The following is a 17622-nucleotide window of genomic DNA, read 5'->3' on the forward strand; positions in this document are numbered from 1 at the left end:
TATGATTCTATAATTTATATATGGTGACTCTAGGTAAATCCCATGTTTTCCTGTTTTTAGTGAGAATAATGCTGGTCTAACTCATTGATACATTTGAATGCCTTTGTTATGAGATCTTGAGTTATAAGATTTGGTGCAAATATGTTTATCAGTACTGCTGCAGAGACCTGGTCTTTGTAATAGTTCGATTCTTATTTGCTTTTCACAGATAGGAAGTTCGGGCTGAAAGTGCAGAAGGCAGAAGCAACTGATATAATACTGAGCTTGGCAAGAAGAAACCTGGGCCACCACCTGCATCTAACCCACTGCCTCTGGGTCCTACGGGTTTTTGCTTCTAATGGTGAGTGCCTGTATTTTCCTCTTTTCCTCTATGTGACAACTACCAGAATTCTTTTTTAGTCATTTCAGTGCAAAGAAACATCATTCCTGATTAAGGTTAGTGCCTGCATGCACCGTTAATACACAGAATCAGGCATAAAAGCCAGAATGACCAGAGAAGGAGGTGCTCGCCAAGGGGCCTATGCAGCCTTTACAGTGTATTTCATCTGTGGACTATGAAAATAAAAGTGCTGTAGTGAAAAAAATTCATGATCTCCTATTCTAGAATACAGACAGTCAACTCCTTTGCTCTGAGACTTAGGTACCTTAAGTCTCTGTGCAGTTCCCATTATCATAATGGTCAAATGTCTCACTACTGCTGATTGTATTGGTCCTCAGAGCAGCTCCACAAGAAAGGAAAATATGGGTGGAGAAACAGAGAGAGAAATCAGTTACTTGTTCAAGGTCCCTCAGGAAGCACATGTTAGATCCTGGTCTTCTGTCTAGTATCCCCCCCATGCACTCTCCCAGCTTTTCTTGCTTGGCAATGCCCTCATATTAAATGATTCAAGCAATGGGATTTCCAGTATTCTCTCCCAGGTTTGTTACAGATTCATACAGGATTTCCCTGAGTTTGTCAGGAGCACTGAGTTTGTCAGCACAAATTTCCCTTTGCTCACTCTAACCCTTTCCTTTCCTTCCCCACATCCCTCACCCAGCAGATAATTCTTGACGGCCATCCTGTCTGCAGTCTGCTATATGCATCCTAAGATTTAGCACTCCTGGCGCCCAGCCCTGCAGGTCCCTTCTATCTGTACAGGAGCTAGCTTCATGTAATGGGCTTTCTCAGGCAAGCAGCCAAGCCTCAACATTCAATCCCTCTCCCTGTGATAAGCAGTATTTGAAAGGCTGAGTGTGACTGAAAATGCAGCCAAGGCCAGAAGCTGAAACGTGCCTTTATTTGGGTTTCACAGCTGTGTAGTGACCCTGTGCTGCCTCCCACCCAAAATGATGATCTACACACTTCCCTGCTCCCTGCTTCAGTGCACCTGCACCCCAATTCAGCTGCAGTTTTTGCAGAGGTTTTAGGATGCACACTGCAGCCTGGCCTCCTTTCTGTTAATGTCAGACTCCAGAACCCCACCTCTGCCCCTTTGCTGGAGCATCTCTGTAACTCTCCAGGTATCTCCAGCACTCTCCAGATGTGCTTCCCCCATCCACGAGTAACTTTGACGTCGTGGGCTCTGGGCCCAGCTGGGAAGCTGCAGGGGAGCTTAGGCGAGGGTCTGTGTGGATGTGGTACCAAACTAGGAGATTACACGCTCCCAACCTTAAAATTATTTTTATGGAGTGGAACTACAGAGGATCCAGAAGCATATAAAACTCTGAGAGTGTTTAGGTATGAAAGCAGAAAAGATGAGTCCTTGCCACAATCTCATGCACCAGTTCTGTGCTCTGGGTTGCTCCCTTCACAGTCTCTGCCACCAGTTGTGTGTGGCAGCCCATGTCCTGCTCTGGGGCAGGATGAGTTCAAGCAGCCTTGTCCACCCACCGCCCCGTCTCTAATGAATTACCAACTAGCGTGAAAGTAGCTGGCAAGCCTTGCAAAGCTTTCCATCACAGGACAACTTGGCGGGGACACGGTAGGACTGCAGGAGATGATGGGCCCTCTGGCAGTTCTCTGATGAACCGCTGGGAGATATTTACAAAACAGCCAAAACCCAGCAGTGGGCAGGCAGCCAGGGCTCCCTCTTGCTGCTGTTGATTACTGATCCTTTCACCCTGTTCGCTTGCATTTAATATTTCAGGGCTGTATTCATCACTTCTTTACACAGAGATCCTGTCTCATAGTGGGGAGGTCTGGCTAAACACCTAGCTTATGCATCAGGCATTTTTGGAATCGATTGCAAAATCTATCTATAAAAGTTCCTAGTGTGTTAGCAACTGAAGGATTAAAGGTAAAATTGGCCTAGTTGAAATTAAGCTGCATTCAGAAGCACCCCTCCTGCCAAAAACCACTTCCATACTGCTGAATAATAGCACAGAAAGAAAACTCTGCCTTCCATGCCCCTATGAAATAAGCTGTCCTCATGAAATTGCCTGTGGGAAATGTGGGATGAATTTGAGCCCTGTCATTTTGCTGGGAGATGACCCTATTTAACTATGATTTGTTCTCTGGAGAGTGAAATATTTACAGGAAAAGGGGCTTTGAGGAGCTCAGGGAAGAACTGCAGGACTGTTTTTGCGTCCGATCTTGGCTCAGGTTGCGTCCACAGACACCTTGGTGCTTCAGTTCCTGTGTTTGTAAAATGACCTGGGAAGTCCAGTTGGAAGTCCAGAGAAATCTGCTCATAGCCCCAGGGGCAGCTACTCCCTTCCCCACATCACCTCTAAACACAATGTTGCAGACCGCCTGCTTCAGATCTGACTGCTTGTCTCTTTTCTTGGCTTAGTTACCACAGGAACTACACTTGGCATCAATGGAGCCATGGAGCTGCTTTTCAAAGTCATCACCCCCTACAGCAAGAGACACGTCAGGACAGTCAGGTAGGCAGTAGCCCCAAGGGAACTCATCTTTCCAGGACAGCAAGAAATAAAATTTTGGTTCCACTTGAAGAGGCAAAGAAATCAGAAATGGCTGCACAATTTCCACTCACTTTAAATCTGCAGGGTATTTTAATAGTTCCTTGAAGGACACGTTAATGCCGTGATTCATCATATGATTCCTGCTGGTGGCCATTTATTTGTAGTGTACCCTGTACAGTGATGGCAGTTTGATTGCAAGGTATTGTCCTTCATTTCCCAGTCAGGACTGGATTTTAAGAAGCATGTGCTGGCGGCAGACAAACTGCTCCTACCTACCCCTTAGCAAGAACCTCCTGCCACCACTGGTCCGGGGGTAGGTACAGTGGAATCGTGGCAGTGCCGCCTCATTCTCCTTTTGCAGACAGTTGTGACCAGGTCATCACGGTATTTTTGAAGTATGACAGTTCTTACTAGTATTAATCTGGGTTCTGTTTTTAAGCCCATCCCAAATATTTCAAATAGGTTTTTTTCTGAAGACAGCAAGTCCATTTTATATCTCCATCCTAACGCTGAACATTAGTCCCCAAGTTGTCCATTCTGACCACTTCCTCAGATGCCTTTCAAGGCAAACTTTGTAATGTGGAAAACATCCACAGAAGGACATAACACATTTCTGTGGCTTGCTCATTACAAACAGGAGGAAGAATTTACTGCTGTGAGCTGTGCCCACACAATCACATTTGCTTAAGCAACACTGAACCTGCCAGTTGTCCTGCTTAGACATGCAATGCCTTGTGGAGCGCATAGTCCCTACTTGTTCGTGCACATCTCAGCAAGGACATGGCAATATTCAGTCAGTTTTGGCTTCTGCATGGACCTGACATGGGTGCGGTTCATGGCTGGTGATTACTGAGGAAGTAGCTTTAGGCTGAGCACCGTGTGTAGGTGAGAAGTGAATGGACAGACGTGGCACAACAGTTTGACCACTACTTGCTTAGCTGTGGTTGAAGTGGGGGCCAGTCACGCTGGATGAGGGCACCAGTAAATAATGTCCATCCGGCTGTTACCGTCAAAGACTTATACCAGTTCTCCCAATATCACCAGTTGCACAATACATTGCACGGGAAGGAATTTGAATTAATTTCTACTAGCCACAAATGATGAACTTGCACGTCAACACATGGTCCTGTTGTTTGCTAAAGGCAGCATTCTTCCAGTTCTTCTGCCTACATGTCTAGGGCTATAAAAAAAATTTGAACAGTTTGCTTTGCTAAATAAGATACTGAGTGGGCCCAGCAGATGCACAACCTCCTGCAGCTGCCTTGTTAATGGAAGCCAACTCACTTTTGCCTGCATTTTTGGCTTTCTAGTATAGTGCTAAGTACCTGGAACTGCTTCACAGCTTCAGTCCTCTCTTAGAGTACCTGTGATTCCTCTACGTAGTCTGTCCAGAAGTACGATATCAGGATGTTTCTTACACAGAGGTTTGGATATTACCCAACTCAAAGAATATTATCACTAGGATACTATTCCTAGGATATCTGAGCACCCTCCAAGATTCACCTCAGGCCTCATGTTATAACTTTAATCTTTAAGACTTAGGGAGCCTGGAGAACTGCTTTATGTATGACAGGGGTGCCCAGGATGAGTTAGACCCAGAGTTGGGCTTGACTTCTGAGGCAACCAAAAGTGATTGATGAGTCCATGCCTGTGCTTAACTAAGTAAGCAAATTCCACTCAATTCCCTGGTTTCCTTCCTATGGAAGTGTTGGCTGTGATTAGAGTAGTTATTCTACTTCTGTGGTAGCCTCGTAGGTCAGGACCTGTGTGTAATGGGACTTGGGCCTCTATCAGTTCTCTGTTAAGCAGTGTGACTGGGTGCATAAAGGCTTTTAAAATGAATTCTGTGCAAAGCTGCTTTTTTCATTCGCTGTTTCCTCTGAGGGAAGTGCAAAACTTGGTATCTGTCACACATTTCTAGCCTGGGTTTTCGGTGAGATTCATTTGGGGATGCAGCTAGTGCTGCCGAGGGTTGTTGTAATGTAGGCTGTAAAGTGGTCTAGAATACTCACTTCTAAGCAGAAAGGGAAAGAAATAGCCTTTAGAGAAACAGATTCCTTTTGATGTCGATGATTCCAGATTGTCAACATGCAATATTTGGGTTTTTCTTCCCTTTATCTGATGTACAAAAATTGTTTTGAACTCTTCTGTGGACCTTTTTTTCCATTTGGGACACACACACACAACAGAAAATGCAAACTCAAAATTTCCCTCAATAAAACTCCAGTTTTATTGCTAATAAACCATTTTATTTATTCCTGAAAAGCGTGGATTTATTTTCCCTTTGAAAAAAGGTATCTTACACATTAATTGTTGTCTACCTGAGCTCCCTCATGGCTGGTTCAGTTTCCTAATTTCCTTTCTTTCCTAAAATATTTGTGATCTTCTTAAAACATATTTGTATGAGTGTGCAAACAGAGGATAAAATCTTTCCTGGGACCTAGCTCACAGAAAAAGGTGATTTGGCTCCCACCTACACCTGGTTTAACGAGCAAGAACCATAAATCAGCTGAAGCCTGGTAGCCACTCAGCTGGCCTGCCTAGGGCTCAAAGCTGCTTGTTTCATTTAATAACTAGGAGCAGCTGAGAAGGTCAATGGCTCAGTGGAGACAGCCTGTTTTACATCAGAAGCAGCACACAAACCTGTTTTGTTTTAAAAAATGCTTGCAACCTATTTAAAGGCACTAGTTTCTTATTATTCTGTCTGGACTGTGCTTGCTCCCAGTCCATTTAGAAATACTGCTCTCAGTGGGGATAAGTGGCTTCAAGAGATGTTGTTGACAAGAATTTAGGTCCTGACTGTAGGGTGGGTTACAGATCATCTTTCCCAGCATTAGCAAATGCCTGGGGTAGCTATGGTCTGAAAATCCCAGGCATCTTTACAGTTCTTCAGAAAATGGAGGTGGGTATATGTGAAAATGTCCTATTTTTTGAGCTGCTTTTGTTAAAAACTTGTAGGGTTACTGGGGGAGGAAGGTCATGGATGGGTTTTCTGAGATGAGGAGAATGAAAAGGGGTCATGTGCTTTGTCTAGTTCAGCATTCATGTTCCTGGTTGTCTGACACTGGTGTAGCTCTTCCCAAAGTTGCTGTGGCTATGCTGAAATCTGGAGTGGGTTATTCTGGTGTAGTTAGTTGGTTACAAAAACCTCTGCTTCTTTTTGGCTCTTGGTATGGAACTTGAAGAGAACACTAGTCTGTAACCTGCCTACGGAGGAAAACTCCAATGTCCTCCCAGCAAGCCTCTGATCCTCCCTTTGTATTTGCCCTTGATACCTTCTCTCCACTTCATAACTATGTACCACCATGATTTGCCTTGCTGCTGGGAAGGAACAGCCGGCAACTGTGGGGGCTGAGATTACGCGTGTTCTTTGATCAGCTGCCAGGAATGCAGCATCGAAAATGCACTTCTCTTGTGGATACAGCCGCATTCTCCTGTCCTGGGCAGCAGCAGGACCAAGGTCACTTTAAGAATCTGCCCGGGAGAGTGCACTATGAGAGCTATTTATTTAGCCAGCTAAGATGTGGAAACAAGATACATAGTTCTATTTATTTTTTCCAGTGGCAAAGCTCTGGGTTATTTAGAAATAGTCTCCCATGCTCCAATTGACCTTCTCTGGGTGCATGCCAAGTAGCTCTGATTCTCCTCAGACAGTGACTCATGGACTTTATCGGTCTTAGTTAGGCATTTAAAGTCTTCAGGTTGCTGGTGCCATAACTGTGTGGGTCTCTCAGGACTACCCATATCTGAAGTAAAAGCCACATGAAAAAATGTGAAACTCATTGCAGTTTAAAGAAATCTTGAGTTAAGCACTGTGAAATCTAAGTGAGATGGAGACCCTGGACTGTCTTGCCCATCTCTCATGATGCTGGGCTGCAGAGAAAGTTTTCTGATACCTTTTATAGGGACAGTTTAAAATAAAGCCAGATGATGTTCTGGTTTTCTCAGTTCTGTTTATGTAAGTAGCTGGGATATCCGATATGAGTGTGTGTGGGACACTGAAATCTTCACTCCATCAACACCTTCTCTAACGCAATATCCCTGATGACCCACAGAGTGCAATGACCCCTGCTCCTTTCACCTTACTTATTCCCCATATGTTCCTTATCTTTTACCTTTCTCCTACTCTACAGTGTCCTTTTCAACACCCTTGTTCATTTTTCCTAACTTACTTGTTCTGAGAGATATTTGGATGTGTTGTGGGCAGATGGATGTGGAATGTGACAGTGGCAGATGTTTGCTCTCTGGCCAACTAGGAACTGGGTCTCTTCTGCATGACTGTCTCCAGGTGGCCAAGCATCAGATATCCTTCCCCAGACTGCTGGCATGTCAGGCTGATGGCTTTGAAGGCTGTATGTTGTCTGTGGCTATATGTTGTGCAGGCCTTTTCTAGGACTCCTCAACTTGAAGGTAGATTATCAAAGTGAGTGAAAACAAAAATCCAGAACTTATGATTCTTTCATATGAAGAAGACCTGTGTTTTAGAAAATGGCAAATGATGGTGTGACTTGTCTGAGTCATTCCCTCTATTATGTTATCTTTTTCTGTTGTTAAAAGGTTGGCAGGCAGTCTTATTTCTGCAGTTTTATTAAAAGCAATGTAAAGAGTCTTTTAAAATGTCTTTGTTTCTCAAAGCTCTTTGTGACTATGTCTATTTACCACACTGAGCAGAGCTGGCTAATGGTAAGTGATCGGATAAACCTCATATGTGAGATTGCAACAAGAATGAGTATTCATCAGAATTAAAAACTCTTTCTGTGAATATTCACAAAACTTGGCTTTCTGCACTGGGCTGTTCCAGTAAAGTTTGACTACTTAATTAGAAGTGGAAAGTGAATAAAAAAGGTCTGGGAATGGTGCCAAAGTAATTCAGTAGAAAATGTGACATGCAGAAATTATCTGCCTTTGGTCATGTCCAGCATTGCCTGCTTCTGACATTTGATCACAATTCTTCTTACGTTTGGTGCTTATTGGATGGTCCCAGCTCCCATGCCAATAATCTCCCTTTCCATTAAAGGGAGGAAATCCTTTCATGTAACTCTATTCCATCTGAGGTGAATATCTGGACTCCTCACATATTAAAGGAAGAAAGAGGCAAGGTTCTCTTCACCTATATCAAATGTTTCCCTCTAGAAACTTGAGGTGGCTTGGAAGTGTTTATTTCTGTCTGCTGACTGGAGGATGAGTCTGGTGTGGATAATTGGGAAATAGCGTGATGGACGTTTAAGGTTGGGTCACGTAGATGGTTGCTGAGAGAGATTTGGAAAACGCAGTCTTCTCCAACTAGTGTAAGGGCTCAAAACCCAGGAGGAAATGAGAACACCGCATGTTTTTTCTTTGATGTGTGCTCGGGGGTGATTTGAGGCAGGGAGTGACTCATGAATCTGAAACATGCAAGAATAATGATGACTCCATTGCTATGGTCAGGAAGTGATTCCTATATCACATACTTCTGTCACAATGTGAGCTGAGAGGAAGATTTTTACTGGAGCACTGAAAGCAGAGCTCATGCAAGTGAAGAGAGGAATGTCAAGGTGATCAAGAGAGCACATCTAAAGCTAAAAGCCTGAATCTGATGGGTCTGTATTTATTCAGACATTGTGTCAGATTGACCAAGGAGAATACAAAGGCCCTGGAAATGCTGAAGATATAAGTTAAGAGGCTGTATATTGCTTCAAAATAGTCCTTGAATATATATATATTACTCTGTTCTTCTGTAAAACTTGTTTTTTTGCACACAACTGTGATTCTGTTTCCCCATCTTGGAACTGGTGCTTTTGATGCAAGATAAACTGTAAGTGTTGAGCCCATGGTGTTGAAAAGTGACCAAGTTGCCACATCAACAAATGCTTGTAAAAATGATCTCCCGTGACCTTAACAACAACAGAAGAAATCGGAATGGCAGTGGACTATGTTTATTAGACAAAAAGAGAGAGGACATGTAGCAGGGATGACCTGAATACTAGAATTTTCTCTTCTGTTAAGAATGATGGAGAAATGCATGGAAGAGATCCAATTGCAAATGTGTCTTAGACCCAGTGCAAGCAGTTTCCTCAGCTTTAATCCTGGATAACTTCTTGCTGGTAGACCACCATACACATTTGCTGCGATTCCATCTCCTGGATTGTCCTAAGCTTTCAGCTGCTCTCTGCTTGAACAGAAGAACCTGTTGCATGGCCATTGCCAGCCAATATTTTGAGAATGAGAAGAAACTCAAGACAGCAATGTGGTAATTAGTTCCTCGGAAACCTGATATGGTAGCTGTTCTGATTGGTTCTTTTTGAGAAATGCTCCACATACAGCTTCGTGCCTTTGTTTATTTGGCAATGATTCCTGATAGGAGATCAAAAGCAAATCATCCTTAATTCCTCTTGTTAGTCTGTGTTTTGCCATTAATCGTGTTGAGCAGTTTGGATATTTAATTGGAAACTAACACAAGATTCTATTGGAATGTGGTCAGAATTAATCAATGCTTAGTGCCTGCTTATTCTCAAATTGCTACTTGGTTCATTTGATCCCTGTAGAAAATTCACAGGAGGGGCTGAAATTTCTTTCGAGCTATGTCACAATTAAATGACCTGCTTCCCATCTGGCCTTGATCTACATGGGATTTAGCCTAGAATTCCTGCTAAATAAAACTGGTAAATACTGTACTGAATGAGATGTTGCCAGCAACAAGAGAAAAAGGGTTGTCTTTAAAACTCTTGTTTATATCAAGTGTCTTTTCAACTTGAATAATAGGTCAGATAACACGGAGCAGAGATGGGTACATCACTGAGATGAGTAAATAAGCTCTAGTGTTCAAATTTAATGCAATGAGCCATTGTAATAGACGAAATTATCTTGAAGCCAAAGGTGTCCCAGTTTTATGCAGTTCTTTCTCCTCTGTTCTTTTTACGGTCTGTGTGGTTTCTTTCAAAGAATGACCTGTTCTAATATTAATAAGTTATAAAATCTCATTTCAGACTGATGGTATCTCAGTGCTGCTTTGCAGAGTAAATAGAGTTGCATTGCAGAATTATACTTTACTGGCATTGTATCGTTAAGAGCAGCAGAAGAGAGAAATTGAAAAATTAAGAGGTAGAGGCAAGGGAGAAAAGAGATGCTTTCAGGTGAAATTTGAAAATAGATGAAGAATTGATGAGGCAGAGAGGAATACCATATACCAAGGTTGTTCCAGATGCCCAGACAAACATGTTGCATACAGAAACCCTGGTGCCATCTCTTGGTAGCCTCTGGTATGGCAAGGTTAAGCACCGATACACCTACCTCTGTGGCATAAAAAAATTGGCAAATGAACACTATATAAAGAGAAATTCACTTCTACGCTTAACTTGATATGTCATGGGACGGGAGGTTTCTAAATGGACCCACTTAGTGAGACTGTTATTTTGAAAGAGATGTTTGCTTTTCTTCTTTTAGGTCTAGCTTATGTTTTACTTCTATTTCAGGTAAGTAACAGTTTGAAAAAGAAGCGATGCTTTCAACTGAAGGCCTGTCTTTGCTTGCCCGTTCTTTCCTCTCCTTTGTTGAGCTAGTGGGTTACATTTGGAAAGATGGTATGAGGGCAAGTCGCTCCTGTCCTCAAGTTCTTGACTTTTCACACCCAGTGGCTATGGCAGATGCAATTCATGGCTGACCTCACATGATGCTTTGGTATGTCTATACAGTAGGCAACTCTGTGCTCGTTGGGTTGAAAGAGTCTCTCCACCCTAGCTTTAATCTACTTCATTCTGCTAACGCTGTTCAGGCTTGCAGCAGGGCCTCCAGTGTGGGCTATCCAAGCTTCTTAGGACACGTTATCCAGTCCGGGAGTATTATTCACGTTGCCATTTCTGTCTCACTGCCGGTCTTTGTGCTAACTAGATTAAAGCTAACTCTTGGGTGCCTCACTGCATTGCAATTATGTTGCCTCTTAGAATTTCTGAGGCGTATCTCCCACATAGCTGGGGAAACCACTGTCACTCCTGTCCAAATGGGAGGTAGGACTTGATTTCATACATCAGCTGCATCTCAGAGTGTTTCCCAGGGTTAAATGAATTATCAGTGGTAATGATTTCTTGTACCTGAGTATGATAGTTCCGTAGAAGGACAGGTCGAGACTGGTGTGTACTGGTTATGCTAAGGACTTTGTAAATAGCACAGAAGGAACAGAGTGGAATAAATCAAAATAAAAAAATGAGAACAGAGCTAGGAGGACTACAAAATATTTTGCAACCTAGGAAGAAATGAAGGATGATTTCTGGAAGTTGATGGGTTATCTGATATGAGTGAGCAAGCCTCTCCTGATCTGCAGAGGGAAGACGTTCACCAGTGGTCGTAGGGCTATAAGAGGAAAGAAGGTAGAAGACAAAAGATCTCTCATGTCTGAAGTGCTAATCTGAGACACAGTGTGCTACTGTGGGCGAGTCACCCGAGATCAGACTTCTCATATGCTCAATGCATACATTTAAAACCGCACCTTTCTAATGCCTTCCTAAGGGTAGAGAGGATAAGGTCAATTGTGTCTGAGGCGTTTGGTGAGGACAGAGATAGAGGGGGGGGGGGAAATGAGAAAGGGGAGAGAAAAGCAATAGTGAATTTGTGAAAGGTTTATGCTCAGGGACAATGCAGTCGAAGTGGACTGTGGAGTGAATGTGGAGCTGGCAGAGCGAGGAGAAGGTTGAGCAACATGGTTGTGTGACCTTGTAAGCATGCTTGAGGTGGACGTTAAGTGCCAAAGCTTTCAGAAAGCATCAGCCAGACAGCCCTGGGGGACTGGGACTGGAGGAAAGGGATTTCTAAGCAAAGTCTATCTGAATTTGCTCGTAGAGGTGATGAGCAGGTGCCCACCCTGCCTGTTTGCCTGCATCTGTTTTCCTATGTCAAGGAGACAAAGAATCCCCCTCGGAAATCATTGAGTTGGGTAATGACGTGAATTGCTGATAAAGGCCAGAGAGTGAGTAGATAAAGCTGAGGGCACTCACTTGTGCGTCAGCGCATATGGGAGCCCAGGAATCTCCTCTCCTTTGCCTTTCACTTGATTTATTGCCATTTCTCCTCCCACCCAGAGGCCTGTTACCCTTATGGAGGGGGTAGAAAGCAGCTGTGAAATTCTCCCCGCAAAAGCTTACAGTCCAAATGTAGACAAGGGAAATTTGATGGAAACAACAATGAAAGGAAGCCTCAGTGCAGAGCTGCTACAGCAACAACTTTGCACAATGGTGTCCCCACAAGGAAAAGAGCCCTAAGAATTTCCTGGGGTTGCTGTGGCTTTTTTCCAGCTGCACCAGTGCTGGCAATGCTGGCAGGTGAAGTGTAAGCCAGTCTCTAGAACTATCAGTGGTTTTAAAGCACAACTGTGATTAGACCTGCCCTGAGCAGAGTTATATGACACAGTGTCAAAGCCTTTAGCAACAGCCTTTCTACTCTAGGATTCCCTGTCCTGATAGCACTGTTGGAGCTGCACCAGCTGTAGCAGCAGTGGGATAGCTGGTTTTAGCAATACAGAGGCAACACAACTGACTCATTTCCCGTGGGCAGGAAAGCGAGCTCCAAAGTCTTCAGTCTCTTTTGGGTAGTTATTGAACACTGATTATAGAGAAAAGAGAAATCTTAAATACTAGAGTATTTACCAAGTGCAGGTGAAAGGAGTTTTGTTAGGGAGAGAAGGTTTTGTAGCAGCAGTGCTACAGATGCAGCACGGTCTCTTGTTGCTAACACTGCAGGGCTCTTCTTGGTCTCTTTATCTGCAGGGCAACACTTGGAATGGCAGCAATGCCAGTAAAATCTGTAAATAAACCCAGAGTTGAGCTGCTCTGGGATGTGTTCAGAGACAGGACTTGGAACATGGAGGGGAGAACCTGAAAACTTGAGGAAGTGGCTGGTGAGGAAGAACAGGGCTGCTGGCTCCTAATATGGCTGCAGCTCTGGGGCGGGGAATGGAAACTCCTCCTGAAGTGTAAACCTTGGAAAGGTCATGGCTCTGAGACCGAGCTTTTACCATTAGCCTGCAGCAACAGCCACACTATTGCAGAACAGAAGAAGAAAATCATCCCACATCTTCGGCACATCTACTCCACGTGTTTCTTTCCTCTCCTGTGTTAAATGGACATAGTTTGGCTTTGTGTGGACCATAGGACATACATTGTAATGGCACAACAGCTCTCACTGTCTACTCAAAAGCTTCATTTCCTTCTTGTTTTTTGTTGTTGTTTTTAAATCACACTTACATATTGTGGCTATTCCAGCTTTCGCCACCTTCCAGATTTTTCTGTGTAGAAAAAACAAGGGCACGTGGAATAACCATCCTGATAATGCTTATAATTAAAAAGCACAGTAAAAATTATTTATCCCCATTGCTTCATTCTTGTATTTACAGCTCAAGTTCTACCAGCCTTGGCTTTGATATGGTCTGTTTTCAAATCCCAGAGTTTGGCTTGATTATATCAGATGGAAGCTTTCCAATGAAAGGAGAGAGGAAAAAAAAATACTAACTTTTATTACTTAGGTTTCTGCAAATTACTGCTTCAAAAAGCCCCTGCAGTTATGTCAGTGTGACATTGCAGATTTCAAACAGCAAATATCAGGAGAATTTGACCCAGCATTTGCTGCATTTTGGCTTGTTCCTGACCTTTTTCTTCCTTCTAAATCCTTTAGCTAAATGTTGTGAAGAACAGGCACCAGCGCTAAGATGTGACCAGATTATTGCTTAATAAGGAATTATACATGTGTAACTGAAAAAAATCATTAGTCTGCGGCTGGATCAGCCACAACAGCCAGATGCTGGCTTTCAACCAGCCTTGCAAGGTCCATGATGCTGTAGTGACCTATGTTGCACTCAAGGCTAGTGCATGCTGCCTGCTCTCTCAAATCTCCTTGCTTGTAGATGTGGGGATGAAACCTGAGGCTGTGCTTTGGCTGCCCCTGGTAGTTCAGTCTTCCCACTCATCCTCCCAAAGTCTTAATGCATCCTGGCTGTTGAATCTCAGTCACCAGCTGGGCAAAGTGCTATACGGAAGGCAACATGGGTGAGCTAACAGAGAATACTATTTCTCTGACTCTCAGGCATACTATTAAACTAAGTATACTTCTCTTTCTTCCTCAGGACCCTTACCTATGCCATTCCCATTGCCATCTTATATAGCCCGTTGTTGTTCTTTGAAATGCTAAATGTCTTGAGGAACTGTGGTTGCAGAGAGCCTCATCTCTGACCTGCAGCCTGTAGGTTGCCTTCCCTGCTGTAAGATGTTCTACTTCTGTCCTACCTGAGCTGCAGAGAGGACAAATTCACAGCAGGTGTTGGAGTGGTGGTGCATCTGCTGCTGTGTTTGAGGCTGTGGCCTTTTGTGGTGGTGGCTCAGGCTTCTTGCACAGACAACTTCTGCAGAAGATGCATCCTCATTTGCAACATCTTTCCTATTTAGTTTGAACCTGATCACGTGTCCTCAGATGACTCTTCTGCCTTTCCTATCACAGCTTGGAGATTTTATGTCCAGAAAGCTGCTGCAGGGCAGTGTGAAAGCTGTTTGCTTTCCATACTGTCGTGGTTTAACCTGGCAGCAGCCAAATACCATGCAGCTGCTCTCTCACCTCCCCCCCCGCCGGGTGGGATGGGGGAGAGAATCAGAAGGGTAAAAGTGAGAAAAACTCGTGGGTTGAGATAAAGACAGTTTAATAGGGAAAGCAAAAGCCGCGCATGCAAGCAAAGCAAAACAAGGAATTCATTCACCACTTCCCATCGGCAGGCAGGTGTTCAGCCATCGCCAGGAAAGCAGGGCTCCATCATGTGTAACTTGGGAAGACAAACGCCATCACTCCGAACGTGCCCCCTCCTTCTTCTTCACCCAGCCTTATATGCTGAGCATGACGTCATATGGTATGGAATAGCCTATTGGCCAGCTGGACCAGCCGTCCTGGCCACGCTCCCTCCCAGCCCCCTGCACATCTGGCAGGGCATGGGAAGATGAAAAGTCCTTGACTAGCGTAAACATTACCTAGCAACAACCAAAACATCAGTGTGTCGTCAACATTATTCTCACACTACATCCAAAACACAGCACTATACCAGTTAATAGGAAGAAAACCAACTCCATCCCAGCCAAAACCAGGACACATACCTTGGCTCTTCTTCCTGCAAAGGTGTATCTCTCTGTGTATACTACACAATACAGCAGCATCCTGATTTCTCCCTCCCACCTGTCAAGTGTGACAGAAACCACAGAGTAGCAGGGGGAGGCGAATAGCAAGATGGCTTTTTTCTGCTAAACCTTTACTGAAAATCCCAGGCAAGTTAATAAGCTTTCCTCCCTGCTCTACAATTGCAATATCTATTTTCCCAAAGACTTCATTCTTACTGTACTTGCCGGCGGCAAAACTAGTCAGTGCTATATGTTTCTAGTACTGTTCTACTTCTGTTTTGCAGTCCTCTGTTTTGACAACACAGAGTGGATAAAATTGGCATTTCTTTTGCATACAAGATAGATTTGAAAATTTTCTTAAACTGCCTATTGGTGTTGCCTGAAGGGACTTGGGTCGGCGAGGACTGAGTTTTCTGAATGAATGTCCGGATTTTTAGATATTTAGATGTGTGAAGATGAAAAGGAATGTAACCATAACAGAAAGCCTCTCAGCAGGTTAAAGGCCTAACTCGTACAGTTAAAAGGTAGTTCTGACCTTAGTATACAAAGGGGCTTTGAAAAAATCCTGCTGAGTGCTAGCTGCATGTTTAGACACAAAAATGCCTTTTAAATTCAGGTCAAGATGCCTAATGAGAATCTGTAAGAGAATGTTACTTTTTCTCAAGCATGTTTGTGTTGTTCTCAATTTGAGACTGATTTAATAGTACCAATTAAGCTCAGTATTGTGTACACATATGGCTTACAAACGAATACCCCAGTATTTCCAAGCGTGTTCATATTCAGCAGCATCAGTTAGGACCATCAAACTGTAAAGTGCCCAATTCACAGTAAATTCAGTGCTGAAGTGCTAAGTATGTCTGTGAGGGAACAGAGTCATCAGAAGAGATGAAAAGTGGGGGGGTAGCTGGAAAACAGGAGAAAATTGGTGACAGCTTCTGTATATTTTCTTCTGTATATTTTCTTTTATATATTTTGTTGAAATTCCACTTGCATGTGAGCTTTGCAGGCAGCTCTATCTGACCACTGTCCTTTGCCATTTAGGTAACAGCAATTTATAGAAACTGCTTAACCTGTGCACATGACAAGGGAAATGATGCTTACCTACTTGGGAAGTACATGGAGATTGATAAATGGAAAGTGTTGCATGTAAGAACGTTAATTGGCCTCAGTATCTTTTTCCACTTTCTCCCTACTGCAAATGTGGATGTAACGCCGTGCTGTCAGTGCTGCAGTTGATGTGTAAACAGTTACTCACACATTCAAACCATGGCCTTAGTGCTACAGGCAGACTGTAATTGGACACTCACCAACAGACGGAACTGAGTAGGGCTATAGGGTTATGTTATGACATTATTGCCAGTTCACAACCACCCAAGTTGCATCTTGTCATGCAGCACAGGGAGAATGATTCCAGTAGCTATGCTTGCATGAAACGGCTTCTTGCTCTGGCATATTCAAAGGAACTCTGCAAGCCAGCTCTCTTCCCTAGAGGTTTTAAGCTTTAAGTTTCCTTTGCTTGGACTTTATGGATGTGCTTCATCTGAATAGGACCAGAGGGGAAAGTGAAGTGCCATATAAACTCAAACTGATGGATCTATTTCTAGAACCTTGTAATGTGGAAACAGTACCATTAGATTAAAAAGAACAAACACAGTTTTTCATCTTGTGTTCAATATCAGTCATTCCTTCTTTTATTCTGAAGCACCTGACTTCTGCTTAAAGAAAAGGTTGCTACACAAGTCAGCCTTGTTTCTTGGTAGTGATCAAGGAAGATGGTGCTTTCTCAGTCCTTCAGCTTCATACCTCACGTTCTTTTCAAGTCTTTTAAATTGTACACATTTTTAAAATTAGTTTCCCTGAAAGATATTTACTTTTTTGGTTAAAAAAACCAACCAACCAAAAACCCCAAAAAAACCAAACCTCGAAACTGAGCTTCGAGCAGTGAAACTGCAGGAACGGCTGAAATGAAAACTCGAACTTCCCATCCATGGCAGCAGCCTAGTTACATGCAGTAAAGGTTGCTATTTCAAACACTGCTGCTTTACAGCTCAAGAGCACCTTTCATTGCAAAGCACTTTTTAGAGATGTTGTACCCTGACATTACTGCTGCGTAATGGTTCGTACTAACCAGTAGTCAGGCAGAACTACAGCTCTTAGCCTTGATTACTTTGAAACCAGCCTCCCTTTTGTGCTCCCAAATAGCTCTGGGCACAAGCAATGACATGTTAGATACCTCACTACCTGGATTGTTGGCAGCACAAGCTGCCCTTGGATATCTCACTGCCAGCGATTGATAGTACCCATAAAACAAATTTTGCAGCTGTTTGCAGGCAATATAGTGTGGGTGCAGGCTCATTTTCTGGCATCATAAAGTCCTGGGTACCCCCAAGCTCTACCTTCTCTTTTACAGTTCACCATCAGAGACTTCCCAATGGCAAAGCACCTGCAATTCGATTTCTCTTAATGAGGACAGAAGTTGCAGTTGCCTTGCTGAGATTTGAGCCTAGGGTTCCTGGGTATGTCACCAAGCAGTGCCCTTTGGCTTCATCATGCAGTAAGCAGGGTTTCCCCAGGTACATGCATTGTGTCCCTCTCCCTG

The 17622-nt window shown here is 43.5% G+C and overlaps 1 protein-coding gene across 1 annotated transcript in view; it reads left to right on the forward strand.

Annotated features, from left to right (window-relative positions):
• Positions 1-17622, forward strand: part of AGBL1 (AGBL carboxypeptidase 1) — a 296923-nt gene that overhangs the window by 32762 nt on the left and 246539 nt on the right. The window contains exons 4-5 of the mRNA XM_075159559.1: positions 209-340; positions 2772-2865. Of these exons, the coding sequence (XP_075015660.1) occupies positions 209-340; positions 2772-2865 (226 nt within the window). The remainder of the gene's footprint in view (positions 1-208; positions 341-2771; positions 2866-17622) is intronic.

Source organism: Calonectris borealis, chromosome 11 (assembly GCF_964195595.1).
Source record: "Calonectris borealis chromosome 11, bCalBor7.hap1.2, whole genome shotgun sequence".
Taxonomy (NCBI): domain Eukaryota; kingdom Metazoa; phylum Chordata; class Aves; order Procellariiformes; family Procellariidae; genus Calonectris; species Calonectris borealis.